The 15,193-nt window shown below is 45.9% G+C and overlaps 3 protein-coding genes and 1 long non-coding RNA gene across 4 annotated transcripts in view; 2 read left to right on the forward strand and 2 right to left on the reverse strand.

Moving 5' to 3' along the window:
• The window catches only part of LOC134396310 (oocyte zinc finger protein XlCOF6-like), a 211,820-nt gene that overhangs the window by 165,894 nt on the left and 30,733 nt on the right, over positions 1 to 15,193 (reverse strand). The gene's annotated exons all lie outside the window — the stretch shown is intronic.
• LOC134396384 (zinc finger protein OZF-like) overlaps positions 1 to 15,193 on the reverse strand; it is a 253,426-nt gene that overhangs the window by 106,688 nt on the left and 131,545 nt on the right. The gene's annotated exons all lie outside the window — the stretch shown is intronic.
• LOC134396499 (uncharacterized) lies at positions 5,074 to 9,326 on the forward strand. Its single transcript, XR_010025274.1, has 3 exons — positions 5,074 to 5,149; positions 6,303 to 6,459; positions 9,243 to 9,326. It is a non-coding gene; the product is annotated as an uncharacterized LOC134396499 (long non-coding RNA).
• LOC134396299 (zinc finger protein 585A-like) lies at positions 11,277 to 14,720 on the forward strand. The gene has a single exon (XM_063122738.1). It carries the CDS (start codon positions 11,424 to 11,426, stop codon positions 14,175 to 14,177), a length of 2,754 nt encoding a protein of 917 aa, XP_062978808.1. The 5' UTR covers positions 11,277 to 11,423; the 3' UTR covers positions 14,178 to 14,720.

The raw sequence follows: 15,193 nt of genomic DNA on the forward strand, positions 1-15,193 counted from the left end.
CCCTGCTTCCCCGTATTTTCCGTTTTATTTGCATGTCTGTAGCTGCTACCAACCAAGTTCTTATTTAGTAATTGTGTTTCTACAATAAACTTTTATCTTGGTTACTCTGGGTGTTTGTGTGCTTTTATTCCAAAGAGGTACTGGTTCTGTGGTACAGAATTGGGGTAAGCACCCCAGAGGGACCCTTGGGAAGGACTGATTGACTCAGACTTCCTCTACAGTAGGCCCCTTCCAACTCTGCTATTCTATGATTCTATGAAATATACCAGCCTATACAGGGAGCGGGGGAGGTGACTCACGGGCTCTTCACCAGCTGGGAAAGAACCTTCACCGGACCTAATCTCTGAAAACGTTAACCACTCACAGTCTGTGAGAAATCAGTATTCTTCTGAGGGGGAAGGCACCTCAAGGCTAGCTGATCCTAGAGTCTGCCACAGACTAAAACGGGCGGAGCTAAAGGAAGCCGAGAGAAATTTGGCCCGCTAGCTTCTTGCCAAAGGCTTCTTCAGACCCAGCCTCCCTGAAGTTAAAGCGTTCTGGGAAAAGGTTTTCCATTCTTCTTGAAATGACAATCGTCCCGCTTAGTTTGCATAGTTTTGCCTAGAGGAACATTCCTAGAGGTTGGACTCTCTTCAGGTGGGAAGGGATGTTTATGGCGTGAATAAAGCTTTATGGATTACGTGGCAGACCTCTTCACTGTCTCCCAATAAGGCGGGAGGTTTGGGGAAACACGACAGAGAGCCTCTGCCAATCATTGTTGACAATACTGAGAGAGTTGGACCAATGGACTGACTCAGGATTTTCCTGATGTTTACTGTGCTCGTAGAAATTGTCGAAGAATATTGGAGTAATGTCCTCCAAACAGCGGACTCCCTGCAGTATTAAAAACCCTCCTCAGTGGCAGCCCACGTAGGACACAGTGCAGTAGTGCAGCCTTAACATTGGTAAAGCCTGTGGAACAGTGCCAAAGAGCCATGAGGAGGGGGTGCTGTAAGGAATGGAGTGGATAACCAAAGATATTTGCAGGAGGACGAAAAGCCTCAAAACTCCAGTCTGTTCCATGGGAGGAAGATCAGCTGTCTAAGAGGGTCCTGCGATTTCTACGTAAAGCACAGTCTCAGGATATACGTAAGGACCCACCTGTCAATGTCTCTTGGAGAAGTAGCTCTTCCTTTTTTTCATCCCAGGAGCTGAGGCCAGATTTGGGCATCGGAGGCCCTTCTTCTTGAGAGAACAAAAACATGAATGTTACTTATGGCACTTGTGACTGGAAAGAAATATTCAGAAATGCCAAATGAGACTGTCTTTATTCTGCATCAGACATCCCATCCAAGAGACAAATGGAAGGCAGGCAAGGTATTTCCAAACACAACAGCCCCAGGTGGGGAGGGGACAGGATGCAGCTGGCCTCATCCGTCTGATGGTTGCCCAGCTAGGACTGAGATACCAGCTGGGCAAAGGTGCAGTGGAAGAGAAGGCAGCATGGTTTCCCTCAGAGCCATATCTTAGGGTGACCATATAGAAAATGAGGATAGCACTCCTGTATATTTAACAGTTGCATAGAAAAGAGAATTTCAGCAGGTGTCAATTGTAAGCATGCAGCACCTGGTGAAATTCCCTCTTCATCGCAACAGTTAAAGCTGCAAGAGTCCTGCCCTCTTTTGTATCTGGTTACTCTAGTATAGCTCCTGCAGCTTTAACTGTTGTGATGAAGAGGGAATTTCATCATATTTATTTATTTATTACGTTTATATACTGCCCCATAGCCAAAGCTCTCTGGGTGGTTTGTTGTTGTTTATTTGTTCAGTCGCTTCCGACTCTTCGTGACTTCATGGACCAGCCCACGCCAGAGCTTTCTTTCGGGCGGTTTACAAAAGTTAAAAACAGTGAACGTTAAAAACAAATATACAAAAATTTAAAAGCATAAAAACAGCAATATCATTTAAAACAACTATTCTGGGGTCAGTTAAAAAAACTCAGCGTATGTTGTTAACTGCCTGAATACAAATGACACCTGAATTTCCCTTTTCAATACAACTGTTAAAGATACAGGAGCCCTGTCCTCCTTTCCATAGGGTCATCCTACTATAACTCAGCCCAGCGAAGAGAAGGCCCAACCTGGAGAGAAGCACCCACTTAAACCAACCCACTCCCTGCAAAGGAATGCCGCCTGTTATGGGCCTGGCGTGGGGCCCATCCCATTAGTAGTTCTCCACCTAAGGACTGCAAGATAACAGAATAACGGAAAGATTAGAATAACAGAAAGATCATTAAAGCAATGGTGGTTTAAAAAAAGAAGAAGTCATCATAACTCCTCATTAAAGAAAAATCCATAGCGTAAGGCAGCAGGCTCAGGAAGGCTGCCCTGCATGGGCATCCTCCCTCAAGGTGCCCACTTCCCTTTTTCTCTTGAGTGCTCTTTCTGCTTCCCCCACAGCCACCCATAGGGCCTGGTTTGATCTCTGAGTGGATCCTGTAACAATAACCATGTAAATATTTACTCATGATGGAGACATGAGAGCACTCCGCAAATACTTGAAAGGTCACACAGAGGAGGGCCAGGATCTCTTCTCGATCCTCCCAAAGTGCAGGACACGGAATAACGGGCTGAAGCTATAGGAAGTCAGTTTCTGGCTGGACATCAGGAAAAACTTCCTGACTGTTAGAGCAGTACGACAATGGAACCAGTTACCTAGGGAGGTTGTGGGCTCTTCTCCCACACTAGAGGCCTTCAAGAGGCAGCTGGACAACCACCTGTCAGGGATGCTTTAGGGTGGATTCCTGCACTGAGCAGGGGGTTGGACTGGATGGCCTTGTCGGCCCCTTCCAACTCTGCTATTCTATGATTCCCCATACTTGGCGACTGGACTACATGGACTAAGCACACCCTGCCTATGATCCCAAAAGGGGAACTGCAGATGGGGGCTTTTCCCTCCCCCCCCCCAAAGCAAAGCACTGCTCTCTCCCTCCTTCGCTTCCACCCCCGCCACGCAGCCCCCTTACCTCTTTGCTCCGTCCCCCACGGACCAGCCTCCCCCTCCTCGCAAGGAAACCTCGCCAGCCTATTCCCCTTCCCGAAACACAAAGGCGGGGGGGCATTTCCGAGTGCCTCCCCCTCCCCAATTGCGAAACTTCCTGCCCCTCTAGGAAACAGAGTTCGCTTTATTTAACCCTTGAGTGGCGGATTGAGAGGCGAAAGCCGGGCTGCTTCCCTTTCATTGATCCTTTAACGAAGGGAAAAAAGGTAACTCAACCTTCCCCAACCTGGTGCCCTCCGGATGTGTTGCACTGCAACTCCCATCCTGCCCAGCCAGTGTGGCCACCGGACATCGGTTTTAATAGCTGACTGGGGATGGTGGGAATTGCAGTCCAACACATCCGGAAAACAACAGGTCGGGAAAGGCTGAGTTACCTTTTTACACTCCATGCTACCCTCTTTTGGATTATGGCAACCAGCTTGATTGATAACTGGCAAATAGAGGGAGAAAACGTGGAGGCACTGACAGACTTTGTATTTCTGGGCGCAAAGATTACTGCAGACGCTGACTGCAGCCAGGAAATCAGAAGACGTTTACTTCTTGGGAGGAGAGCAATGACAAATCTTGATAAAATAGTTAAGAGCAGAGACACCACACTGACAACAAAAGTCCGCATAGTTAAAGCAATGGTATTCCCCGTAGTAACCTATGGCTGCGAGAGCTGGACCATAAGGAAAGCTGAGCGAAGGAAGATAGATGCTTTTGAACTGTGGTGTTGGAGGAAAATTCTGAGAGTGCCTTGGACTGCAAGAAGATCAAACCAGTCCATACTCCAGGAAATAAAGCCAGACTGCTCACTTGAGGGAATGGTATTAAAGGCAAAACTGAAGTACTTGAGCTTCAGGGTAGAGAGTGGTGTCTTTTGAGTGTGGTGTGCACATAGTTGATGTATATTAATTATTATTATTATTATTTATTTATTTATATAGCACCATCTATGTACATGGTGCTGTACAGCGTAAAACAGTAAATAGCAAGACCCTGCCGCATAGGCTTACATTCTATTAAACAATACTGATAATAAAGCTCAAGAGTGATTGTGTGAGAGAAAGGAAAGTGCGTATGTGAAGGAGTGAAAGCACTGGATGAAAGGTTTTGAAATGTTTTAATTTGAAACAAAGCTTGTGAACTTTTAAAAATAAATTTCAATTATTTTGTTTTAACGACCACAAAAATCCCACGTGTCTGTTTGGCATTTATCATCTGAAGTTTATACATTTAGCACCCACTCTTGACAATAATTCACCTCAGCACATATAATTCACAGTGTATTATTATATACGTATATTGAAATCCTTCTCCATTTAACCCAGCCTTCCTCAACCTGGGGCGCTCCAGATGTGTTGGACTGCATCTCCCAGAATGCCCCAGCCAGCTGGCTGGGGCATTCTGGGAGTTGTAGTCCAACACATCTGGAGCGCCCCAGGTTTCTCCACATAGTTTGGAGGAAGGTGGTTTTTTGTCCCTGGCCTCAGGCGTATCAAGCGGTGGTGCTTGGCTTGAGCAGGAAGTAGTCTGTTGTTCAGAGCCCGTGTCGTGGCAGCCCCCTCCAAAGCGTAGGCCCATGCCAACTGGCCCCACTGCCTCCCCCCACACACACACCCCGGGTCTGGAGAAGCCCACCCCCCACCCTTTCTCCTGAACAGAAGCAAATGAAGGGAACAGATTGGCAGAATCAGCCAGAAAAACCCATTGGTTCCCTTCAGACTTCCCCAACCTGGCGCCCCCTAGACGTGCTGGACTACAACTCCTATCATTCACAACCAACATGGCCATAGCTTTTACTGTTTTAACTGATTGGGGATGACGGGAGTTGCAGTCCAACACACACGCACACACGGAGGGCTCCAGGTCGGGGAAGTGTTGCGTGGGTCCACCCCAGCATCCTTCCCTCCCTCCAAGCGGTCAAGGGGGTTCCGCGGAGGGGGCTTCCCTTCCCTTCCCTTCCCTTCCTCTCGGCCCCCCAAGCGAGGGTTAAACTGGAGTATCTGGAGAAGGGAGGCGAGGCGCTCGGAAGTCCCCCCACCCCGCCCGCCTTTATCTTCCGGGAAGGGAAATCAACCCGGCGAGGCTTCATGGCGAGGGGATGATGGGACTCAGAGGCCCGGGAGGTATGCGGGTTGGCGGAGTGGGTGGGTGGGTGGAGGAACAGGCTTGCTTTATGGGAACAGGGAGGGGTGCGGTGCAAATAGGGAAGGGCAGGGGCGCCTTGCAGTCCGGGGGGCTCCGCGTGGTGCTATCGGCCGTGCAAAGTGCTTGCCGAAAACCTCCCATCCGGCCAATATTCACAACAACCCTGCGAGGCTCAAATCTCCCCCTCGGCCACAGCGCTGCAGGCTGTGTGTTCGGACAACACAATAGGCAATGGCGGGATTATATATTACATTTATATACCGCTCCGTAGCCGAAGCTCTCTGGGCGGTTTACAAAAGTTAAAAACAGTGAACATAAATATTATATATACAGAGATTTAAAACTATGGTGACCGTATTAAAAGGAGGACAGGGCTCCTGTATCTTTAACAGTTGTATTGAAAAGTAAATTTCAGCAGGCGTCATTTGTATATTTGGAGAACCTGGTGAAATTTCCTCTTCATCACAAGTTAAAGCTGCAGGCGCCCTGCTCTCTTTTAAATCTGGTCACTCTAGTATAGCTCCTGCAGCTTTAACTGTTGTGATGAAGACAGAATTTCACCAGGTTCTCCATATATACAAATAATACCTGCTGAAATTCCCTTTTCTATGCAATTGTTAAAGATACAGGAGCCCTGTCCTCCTTTTCATAGGGTCACCCTATTAAAACCATCAAAAGCATTTTTAAGATGTGTTGATTGTACCACGGTATTTCTTCAATTCTAAGACGCCATTGATTGTCAGACGCACACTAATTTCAGTACCACTAACAGAAAAAACACACACTTTGATTCTAAGAAATAATAAATGCACCCGCGATTCTAAGACGCACCCCGTTTTTACAGATGTTTATATCGGGGGAAAAGTGCGTCTTAGAATCGAAAAAATAGGGTAATGTTGTTCCCCACCTCGATTCAAAGGGAGAGGCGGGTAATAAATAAATTTATTATTATTATTATTATTATTATTATTATTATTATTGCAATAATAGTCAGCATGGTCACCAGCCATAGGTTGTAATCCTTTTAAAGGAGCATGCTGACAGGGGATGATGGGCGTTGTAGTCCAATGCATCCAGAGGGCACCACCAATGATTGACATATTTCCATTCCATTCCCCCACCTCCACCCAGGAAACTCAAATGGTTCGGTGAAGGGAGGCAGCTCAGTTTCCCGCTCTAAGTCCTCTAAAGGTTAACAGAGGCAGGAAGACCCATAATTTGGAAGGGGGCGGTGGATACACTCAGAAGTGCCCCCACGCCTTGTGTTCCTGGGAGAGAAATCAGCTTGGTAGGTTTCTGGCGAGAAAGGGGTGGTGGGTAAGAGGTAAGGTGGGTTGCACTGGTGGAAGAGAATGACCGGAGGCTGGTGGGTCTCAGCATCCATTCCAGAACCCTAAAGGATATGTCCAAGGTGCTGAACCTATTTGGGGGAGGGGGGCTCCAATATTTTGCTTTTGGGGGAGCTTTGGTGCAGGGCAAATAGCCTTGCTTGGTGGTGGTGTGTGGGGAGGATAAAGAAAAAGAAGGAATGGGGCACCTTAAGAATGCACAAACAGCCCTTCTGGATCAGACCAAGGGTCCATCTAGGCCAGCACTCTGTTCACACAGTGGTTGACCAGGGACCCACAAGCAGGACACGGTGCAACAGCGCCCTCCCACCCATGTTCCCCAGCATCTGGTGTACAGAGGCGTACTGCCTCTCATCCTGGAGGTAACATATTCCCACGACGACCAGTAGCCATGGACAGCCTCCTCCTCCAAGAATTTGTCTAGCCTCTTTGAAACCCATCCAAATGGGTGGCCATCACTACATCTTGTGGTAGTGAGTTCCATAGTTTAACTCTGTGCTGTGTGAAGAAGTCCTTCCTTTTATTTGTCCTGAATCTCCCACCAATCAGCTTCATGGGATGACCCATTTGGGTTCTAGTATATTGAGAGAGGGAGAAAAATGTCTCCCTGTTCACATTCTCTGTACCATGCATATTTTTGTACAGCTCTATCATGTCTCTCCTTACCCAGTTTTTTCCAAGCTAAACAATCCCAGCTGTTACAACTTTCCCTCATAGGGGGAGATGCTCCAGACCCTTGATCATTGCCCTTTTCTACATTTTTTCCAGCTCTACAATGTTTTTTAGGCATGGTGACTAGAAGTGTACACAGTATTCTAAGTGTGGTCGCATCATAGACTTGTACAAAGGCAGTGTGACATTGGCAGTTTTATTCTCAATTCATTTTCAAATTATGCCTAACATGGAGTTTGCACAATCCCAAGATCTCTTTCTTGGTCAGTCACTATTAGCTCAGATCCTATCATGTTATACTTAAAGTTGTTGCTTTTTCCCCTAACGTGCATTACTTTACAATTCCTTACGCTGAACTTAATTTGCCATTTGGACACTCACCGTCCCAGCTTGAAGAGATCCTTCTGGAGCGCCTTATAATCCCTGTTTGTTTTAAACACCTTACATAATTTGGTGCTATCATCAAACTTGGCCACTTAACTACTTACTCCTAATTCCAGCATTTATGAACAAGTTGAACAGCATTGGTCCCAAAATAGATCTCTGTGGGACCCCACTATTTACTTCTCTCCGTTGGGAGAATTTACCATTTATTCCCACTCTCTGCAATCTGTTCTTTAACCAGTTACTGATCCACGTTTGGATTTTCCTTCTCCTTAAGTGCTGGACGTTGTGTTCCTCAAGAGGAGAACCTCTGCCCCCAGCTGGACCTCAGGAAAAACTTCCTGACTGTTAGAGCAGTACGACAATGGAATCAGTTACCTAGGGAGGTTGTGGGCTCTCCCACACTAGAGGCCTTCAAGAGTCAGCTGGACAACCATCTGTCAGGGATGCTTTAGGGTGGATTCCTGCATTGAGCAGGGGGTTGGACTCAATGGCCTTGTAGGCCCCTTCCAACTCTGCTATTCTATGATTCTAAGCAGGACATGGTGCAACAGCACCCTCCCACCCATGTTCCCCAGCAACTGGTGCACACAGGTTTATTGCCTCAAATACTGGAGATCACACACAACCATTAGGGCTAGTAGCCATTGATAGCCCTTGCCTCCAGGAATTGATCCAACCCCCTTTTAAAGCCATCGACATTGGTGGCCATCACTACATCTTGTGGTAGTGAGTTCCATAATTTAACTATTTGCAGTGTGAAGAAGTCCTTTTATTTGTCCTGGATCTCCCACCAATCAGTTTCATGGGATGATCCCAGGTTCTAGTATTTTGAAAGAGGGAGAAGAATGTCTCCCTGTCCACTTTCTCCACACCAGGCATCATTTTGTACCTCTCTATCATGTCTCCCCTTAGTCTCCTTTTTTCCGAGCTAAGCAATCCCAGTCGATGTAACCTTCCCTCGTAGGGGAGATGCTCCAGCCCCTTCATCATTTTAGTTGCCCTTTTCTTGATCTTTAGAGTCTTGATCTTTAGAGGTCTGCACTTTTTCCATGAAGAGTGCCCCAGCCAGCAAGGTGATGGCTGACGAGTGACTAATTTACTGTGTTTTTTATTATTACATTTTCATCATTCATTTAAGCCACTTCAGTAGCTTATTTAAATGCTAGATATAAATCTATAAAACAAATAAATAAAATAAATGGCACCACTACCTGTATGTTCTCCCCGATATGCGCATTCGTTCTATTTACAAGTATTAGATCATACACATAATTAACGGGCTCAAGTTAAAGGAAGCCAGATTCCAGCTGGACATCAGGAAAAATTTACTGACTGTTAGAGCAATACGATAATGGAATCAGTTACCTAGGGAGGTTGTGGGCTCTCCCACACTAGAGGCCTTCAAGAGGCAGCTGGACAAGCATCTGTCAGGTGTGCTTTAGGGTGGATTCCTGCATTGAGCAGGGGGTTGGGCTCGATGGCCTTGCAGGCCCCTTCCAACTCTGCTATTCTATGATTCTATGAAATAATAAGTAATTCGTATTCCATTTTACAAGTATAAAGAAATATGCATCCTTGTCAGATATGAAATGCAGTCTCTTCCTGTATGTTTTTTGTGCGATGAGAAATGCCCCCTTTTTTTCTTTCTTTTTTCCCCTTTCAGCTCCCAGTGACCCTTGAGGAGGTGACTGTAGGCTTCTCCAAGGAGGAGTGGGCTCTCCTGGATCCAGGGTAGGGGGCTCTCGGCAAAGACAGGATGGAGGATTAGAGGCACGGGGCCTCTGTTGGTGAGGATCCCTTTTCCCCTCCTTGGTGGATGCTGAAAGGCTCATTCTTGTTATTTACATTACTCATCGGTAAAGACGTGGCCAGAGGGGACCTATGTGGCTAGTATATCTGCCTGGACCATTCTGGTTAAGCCTACCTTACCTGTGCTATTTTATCCCGCCTCGGAGGATTCAGGGGTTCTCTGCAGAGAGGGGAGCCTTTAACTGGCTACTAGTCCTGATGGCTAAATGCAACCTCCAGTATCCGAGACACTACGCCTGTATACACTAGTTGCTGGGGAACATGGGTGGGAGGGTGCTGTTGCACCGTGTCCTGCTTGTTCATCCCTGGCTGATGGCTGGTTGGCCACTGTATGAACAGAGTGCTGGACTAGATGGACCCTTGGTCTGATCCGGCAGGGATGGATACCATGCCATGACCATAAGAGGGCCTCTCCTTTAATGATGGTGGAATGGTCTATGTACCTGCCCGGACCCTAAGGTCATCTTCAGGGATCCTTCTCCGTGAGCTCCTGCCAAAGGAAGTGAGGCAGGTGGCTACCAGGAAGAGGACCTTCTCTGCTGTGGCACCCCGGCTGTGGAATGAGCTCCCTAAGGAGGTTCGCCTGGCACCTACAATATATTCTTTTAGATGCCAGGTGAAGACCTTTTTATTCTCCCAGTATTTTAACAGTCTATAAATTAATTTTAACTTTGCTATTTTAAATTTGTATTTTGGCATTGCTGCTGTTTTTATCTTGGTTGTGCTTTTATATTGGATTTTATATTATGGTTTTATACTGTTTGTTTTATACTTTGAATGGTCTTAATTTTGTGAACCGCCCAGAGAGCTTAGGCTATTGGGCAGTATAGAAATGCAATGAATAGGTGCTTCTTTCCAGGCTGGGGCTTCCCTTCCATTGGCTGAGCGATGGCTGTGAGGGAAACGTCAGTGACTTCTCTTCCACTGCACTTTTACCCATCCAGTATCTCAGTCCTACCTGGACAACCATCAGGCATCAGATGGATGACTCCAGGTGCCCACTGTCCCCTCCCCACATGTGGCTTCTGTGTTTGGAAATACCTTGCCTTCCTTCTATTTGTCTCTTGGATGGGATGTACGATAGAAAACAGAAAAAGTGTTGTTTGGAATTTCTGAATATTTATCCAACCACAAGAGCCATAAATACCTTCCATGGGTGAGCTAGGGTGACCATGTGAAAAGGAGGACAGGGCTCCTGTATCTTTAACAGTTGCATTGAAAAGGGCAATTCAGCAGGTGTCATTTGTATACATGCAGCACCTGGTGAAATTCCTGCTTCATCACAACAGTTAAAGTTGCAGGAGCCTTGCCCTCTTTTAAATCTGGTCGCTCTAGTATAGCTCCTGCACTTTAACTGTTGTGACGAAGAGGGAATTTCACCAGGTTCTCCATATATACAAAGGACACCTGCTGAAATTCCCTTTTCAATACAACTGTTAAAGATACAGGAGCCCTGTCCTCCTTTCCATATGGTCACCCTATATTCCGCCCAATAGCCGAAGCTCCTGGGCAGTTCACAAAAATTAAAGCCATTCAAAGTATAAAACAAACCGTATAAAAACATTATAAAATACAATATACAGTTAAAGCAACACCAGGACATTTATATGGCCCCTTGAACTTTATTTTTTGTGCCTGCCTTTGTAAATGGGAGAGGGCAATGTATAACTTTGAAAATGAACTCTGCTGTGGTTTCAACTTTCCAAGTTGCCCTTAAATTCTCTTTGGTGTCCTTACTCCTGATATTAGATTAGCTTTAAGGAACTGAGGTGTTCCTTTCTAAAGGGTGGGAACATCAAGTTGCTTTCCAAATTTGCTAGTATTTTTTGTCTTTGCGCTCACATTCCGTTTCTCTATTTCCTTCAGCCGGCGATGTATGGGAGAAAACAAATGAAACACCACATCAAGTGTCGGAGGAAAGGGATAAGTGGCCAGACGTGGAACAGAATGTTGGGAATTGAAATGGGATAAACAACCCAGAGAGAAAGAAATGAAATAAGAGAAGAATAAACATCTGCATGCTGACCTCCATGTAATGATGGTACATCCAAAAACACCCGAAGAAAAGAAAGAGAAGAAATGTCCTGTGTGTGGAAAAATGTTCCCTTGTAAATCCACCCTTGATGACCATCGTAAAACCCACACAGCAAAGAAACAATATAACTGCCCTGAGTGTGGAAAGAGTTTCAGGGACAATGCTGATCTTCACAACCATCAAAGAATGCACACAGGGGAGAAACCTTTTGAATGTGTGGAATGTGGAAAAGCATTTAGGCGGAGGGATACACTTACTGTCCATCAGAGAATCCACTCAGGGGAAAAACCTTTTAAATGCTTGGAGTGTGGTCAGAGTTTCCGCCAGGGCGGTGGCCTTCGAGTACATCAAAGAACTCACACAGGGGAGAAGCCATTTAAGTGTGTGGAGTGTGGAAAGAGCTTCAGCCAGGCTTCTCTCCTTAGTCTCCATCAAAGAACACACACAGGAGAAAAACCATATAAATGTTTGGAATGTGGAAAAAGCTTCAGTCATGGCTCTGACCTTAATACACATCAAAGAATTCATACAGATGAGAAGCCATATAAATGTCTACAGTGTGGAAAGTGCTTCAGACAGATATCAAATCTTAATTCCCATCAAAAAAGCCACATAGTGGAGAAACCATATAAATGCCTAGATTGTGGGAAGAGCTTCAACCAGAATGATGAACTTGCTTCACATCAGAGAATTCACACAGGAAAAAAACCATTTGAATGTTTGCAGTGTGGAAAGAGGTTCAATCATGAGGGAAGCCTTACTAGTCATCAGAGAACTCACGTAGAAGAGAACCCATTTAAATGCCTCGAGTGTGGAAAGAGGTTCAGGGACAGTGCTGACCTTCTCAAACATGAAAGAACGCACACAGGGGAGAAACCATTTATCTGTCTGCAGTGTGGAAAAGCATTTAGTCGGAAGGACGCACTTACGGCCCATCAAAGAATACACTCTGGGGAGAAACCATTTAAATGCTTGGAGTGTGGAAAGAGCTTTTGCCAGAAGGGTGCCCTTCAAGTACATCAAAGAACTCACACAGGGGAAAAACCATTTAAATGTCTGGAGTGTGGAAAGAGTTTCAGACAGGCCTCTGCCCTTTATTTCCATCGAACAAGTCACACAGAGGAAAAACCGTACAAATGCCTGGAGTGTGGAAAAAGCTTTGGGCTGGCCTCTCTCCTTGTTACCCATGAAAGAACGCATACAGATGAGAAACCATATAAATGCCTGCAGTGTGGAAAAAGCTTCAGAAATACCTCAGCTCTTAATTTCCATCAAAGAATCCACACAGGGGAGAAACCATTTAAATGCTTGGAGTGTGGAAAAGGCTTTCACAGGAAATATGACCTTGCTGTACATCAGAGGATTAACACAGGAGAGAAACCATTTGAATGTTTGCAGTGTGGAAAGAGTTTTAGGCAAAAGAATGTTCTTGTTGCACATCAGAGAACTCACACAGGAGAGAAACCATTTGAGTGCCTGGAGTGTGGAAAGCGCTTTAGCCAGAAGAATGCCCTTGTTTCACATCAGAGAACTCACACAGACGAGAAACCATTTAAATGCCTAGAGTGTGGAAACAGTTTCAGGCGGAGTTCTGTCCTTCTCTCCCATCAAAGAACACACACAGGGGAGAAACCATTTAACTGTCTGCAGTGTGGAAAAGCATTTAGTCAGAGGGGGGCACTTACTATCCATCAAAGAATACACTCTGGGGAGAAGCCATATAAATGTTTTGAGTGTGGAAATGCATTCTGCCAGAAGGGTGCCCTTCGATACCATCAAAGAATTCACCTAGAGGAAAAGCCATTTAAATGCCTGGAGTGTGGAGAGAGCTTTAGCCGGAAGCCTGACTTTATGTCACATCAGAGGAATCACACAGGAGAAAAACTACTTGAAAGTTTGCAGCATGGTAAGAGCTCCAATTATGGGCAAAACTATAGTAGGCATCAGGGAAGTCATACCGGAGAGAAGCCGTTTACATGCCTTCATGTTGGGGAAAAATTATTTAAATGCCTTGAGTGTGGAAAGGGTTTCAATCGGAAGGATACCCTTAATTCCCATCAAAGAACTCACAGACGGGAGAAACCATATCAGTGCTTGGATTGTGGAAAGAGCTTCAGCCTGAAACAGTCACTTACATTACATCAAAGCACTCACACAGAGGAGAAACCATTTAAGTGTGTGGAGTGTGGAAAGAGCTTCATTCTGAGATCGACTTTTACATTGCATCAGAGAACTCATACTGGGGAGGAACCATTTAAATGCTTGGAGTGTGGAAAGAGCTTCAGTCGAATGGAATCCCTGACATCACATCAAAAAACTCACCCAGAGTCCTCTTCCACAGTAGTCCTGGGGCAATATGAAGGACCTTGTGGGAGCAGTGCTTCAGGTATGGTTCCCGACACCACATTCAACCCTGTCCTGGGCCCAGCCGTGATTCCAGATTCTCCTCCCACCTCCCAGGGCTCAGCAGAGCACCGATGGCAGTGTATCAGGTGGGATACTCAGAGCCATGGTGGCAGAGCTCACCTGACTCCAAGAATACCATTTTGCCCAGAGTATACCCATGAGGTGGGGTCCATTTATGTGGAGGAAGATCCAGATGGGACAACCAATGAGGCAGAGTTGGCTACAACTCCTGAATTTGGGTCAGCCAGAACATATGCTCTCCATATTCCCCAGACCTCTCCGTTGTTAACAGCTCCCATAGAGCAATTTGATTCCACGTACGGGACTGAGTCAGGAGAAACTACTTAAGGGTCTGGAGTATAAATGTACCTAGGGGCAGAGTGCACCTCATGTTTCACACAAACAATTTATTTGTTATCTAGGTAAGGGACAATCCGTAGAAATGCTCATAATATGGTGGCGGTAGTTCTCATAAAATCGGCCTTAACGTACATCCAAAATTCACTTTGGGGAAAGCCCAAGAATCTTTGTGGTTGTAGTAAAATCGTTTACATTAGATTCAAAGTTATAGACGTGTGGATGTGCCCACCCCCTCTTATTCACCACAGGGGCTGTGGTAACAAGTGAGTAACAATCTTCCTTTAAATTAAATCATTTAAAGGCATAGAATATAATGAGAGGGATTTGGGGGCAGGAGGTAAATGAATGTGTCCATACGAATGCCTAGTATATGGAAAGAAATAATGATTATTCACCACACATACTGGTAATAATTATTGGTAACAAATAATTACCAACAAAGACCTATGAAGAGAGACTGAAAGAACTGGGCATGTTTAGCCTGGAGAAGAGAAGATTGAGGGGAGACATGAGAGCACTCGTCAAATACTTAAAAGGCTGTCACACAGAGGAGGGCCAGGATCTCTTCTCGATCCTCCCAGAGTGCAGGACACGGAATAACGGGCTCAAGTTAAAGGAAGCCAGATTCCAGCTGGACATCAGGAAAAACTTCCTGACTGGTAGAGCAGGACGACAATGGAATCAGTTACCTAGGGAGGTTGTGGGCTCTCCCACACTAGAGGCCTTCAAGAGGCAGCTGGACAACCATCTGTCAGGGATGCTTTAGGGTGGATTCCTGCATTGAGCAGGGGGTTGGACTCAATGGCCTTGTAGGCCCCTTCCAACTCTGCTATTCTATGATACTATGATCTGCCTCTATACCCTGTTTCCACTGGTTTCCACTGCATCCTCGCCTTTGACAGAAGGCTTTATGCTCTAGCAGAGTGGGGGAGTTGGATTTTCACTCTTCTCCAGAGTGTTGAATAAACCTCTTGCACAATACGGGAGGTGGCTCAGTGGACCTT

This window comes from Elgaria multicarinata, chromosome 3, assembly GCF_023053635.1.
Source record: "Elgaria multicarinata webbii isolate HBS135686 ecotype San Diego chromosome 3, rElgMul1.1.pri, whole genome shotgun sequence".
Classification (NCBI taxonomy): Eukaryota; Metazoa; Chordata; class Lepidosauria; order Squamata; family Anguidae; genus Elgaria; species Elgaria multicarinata.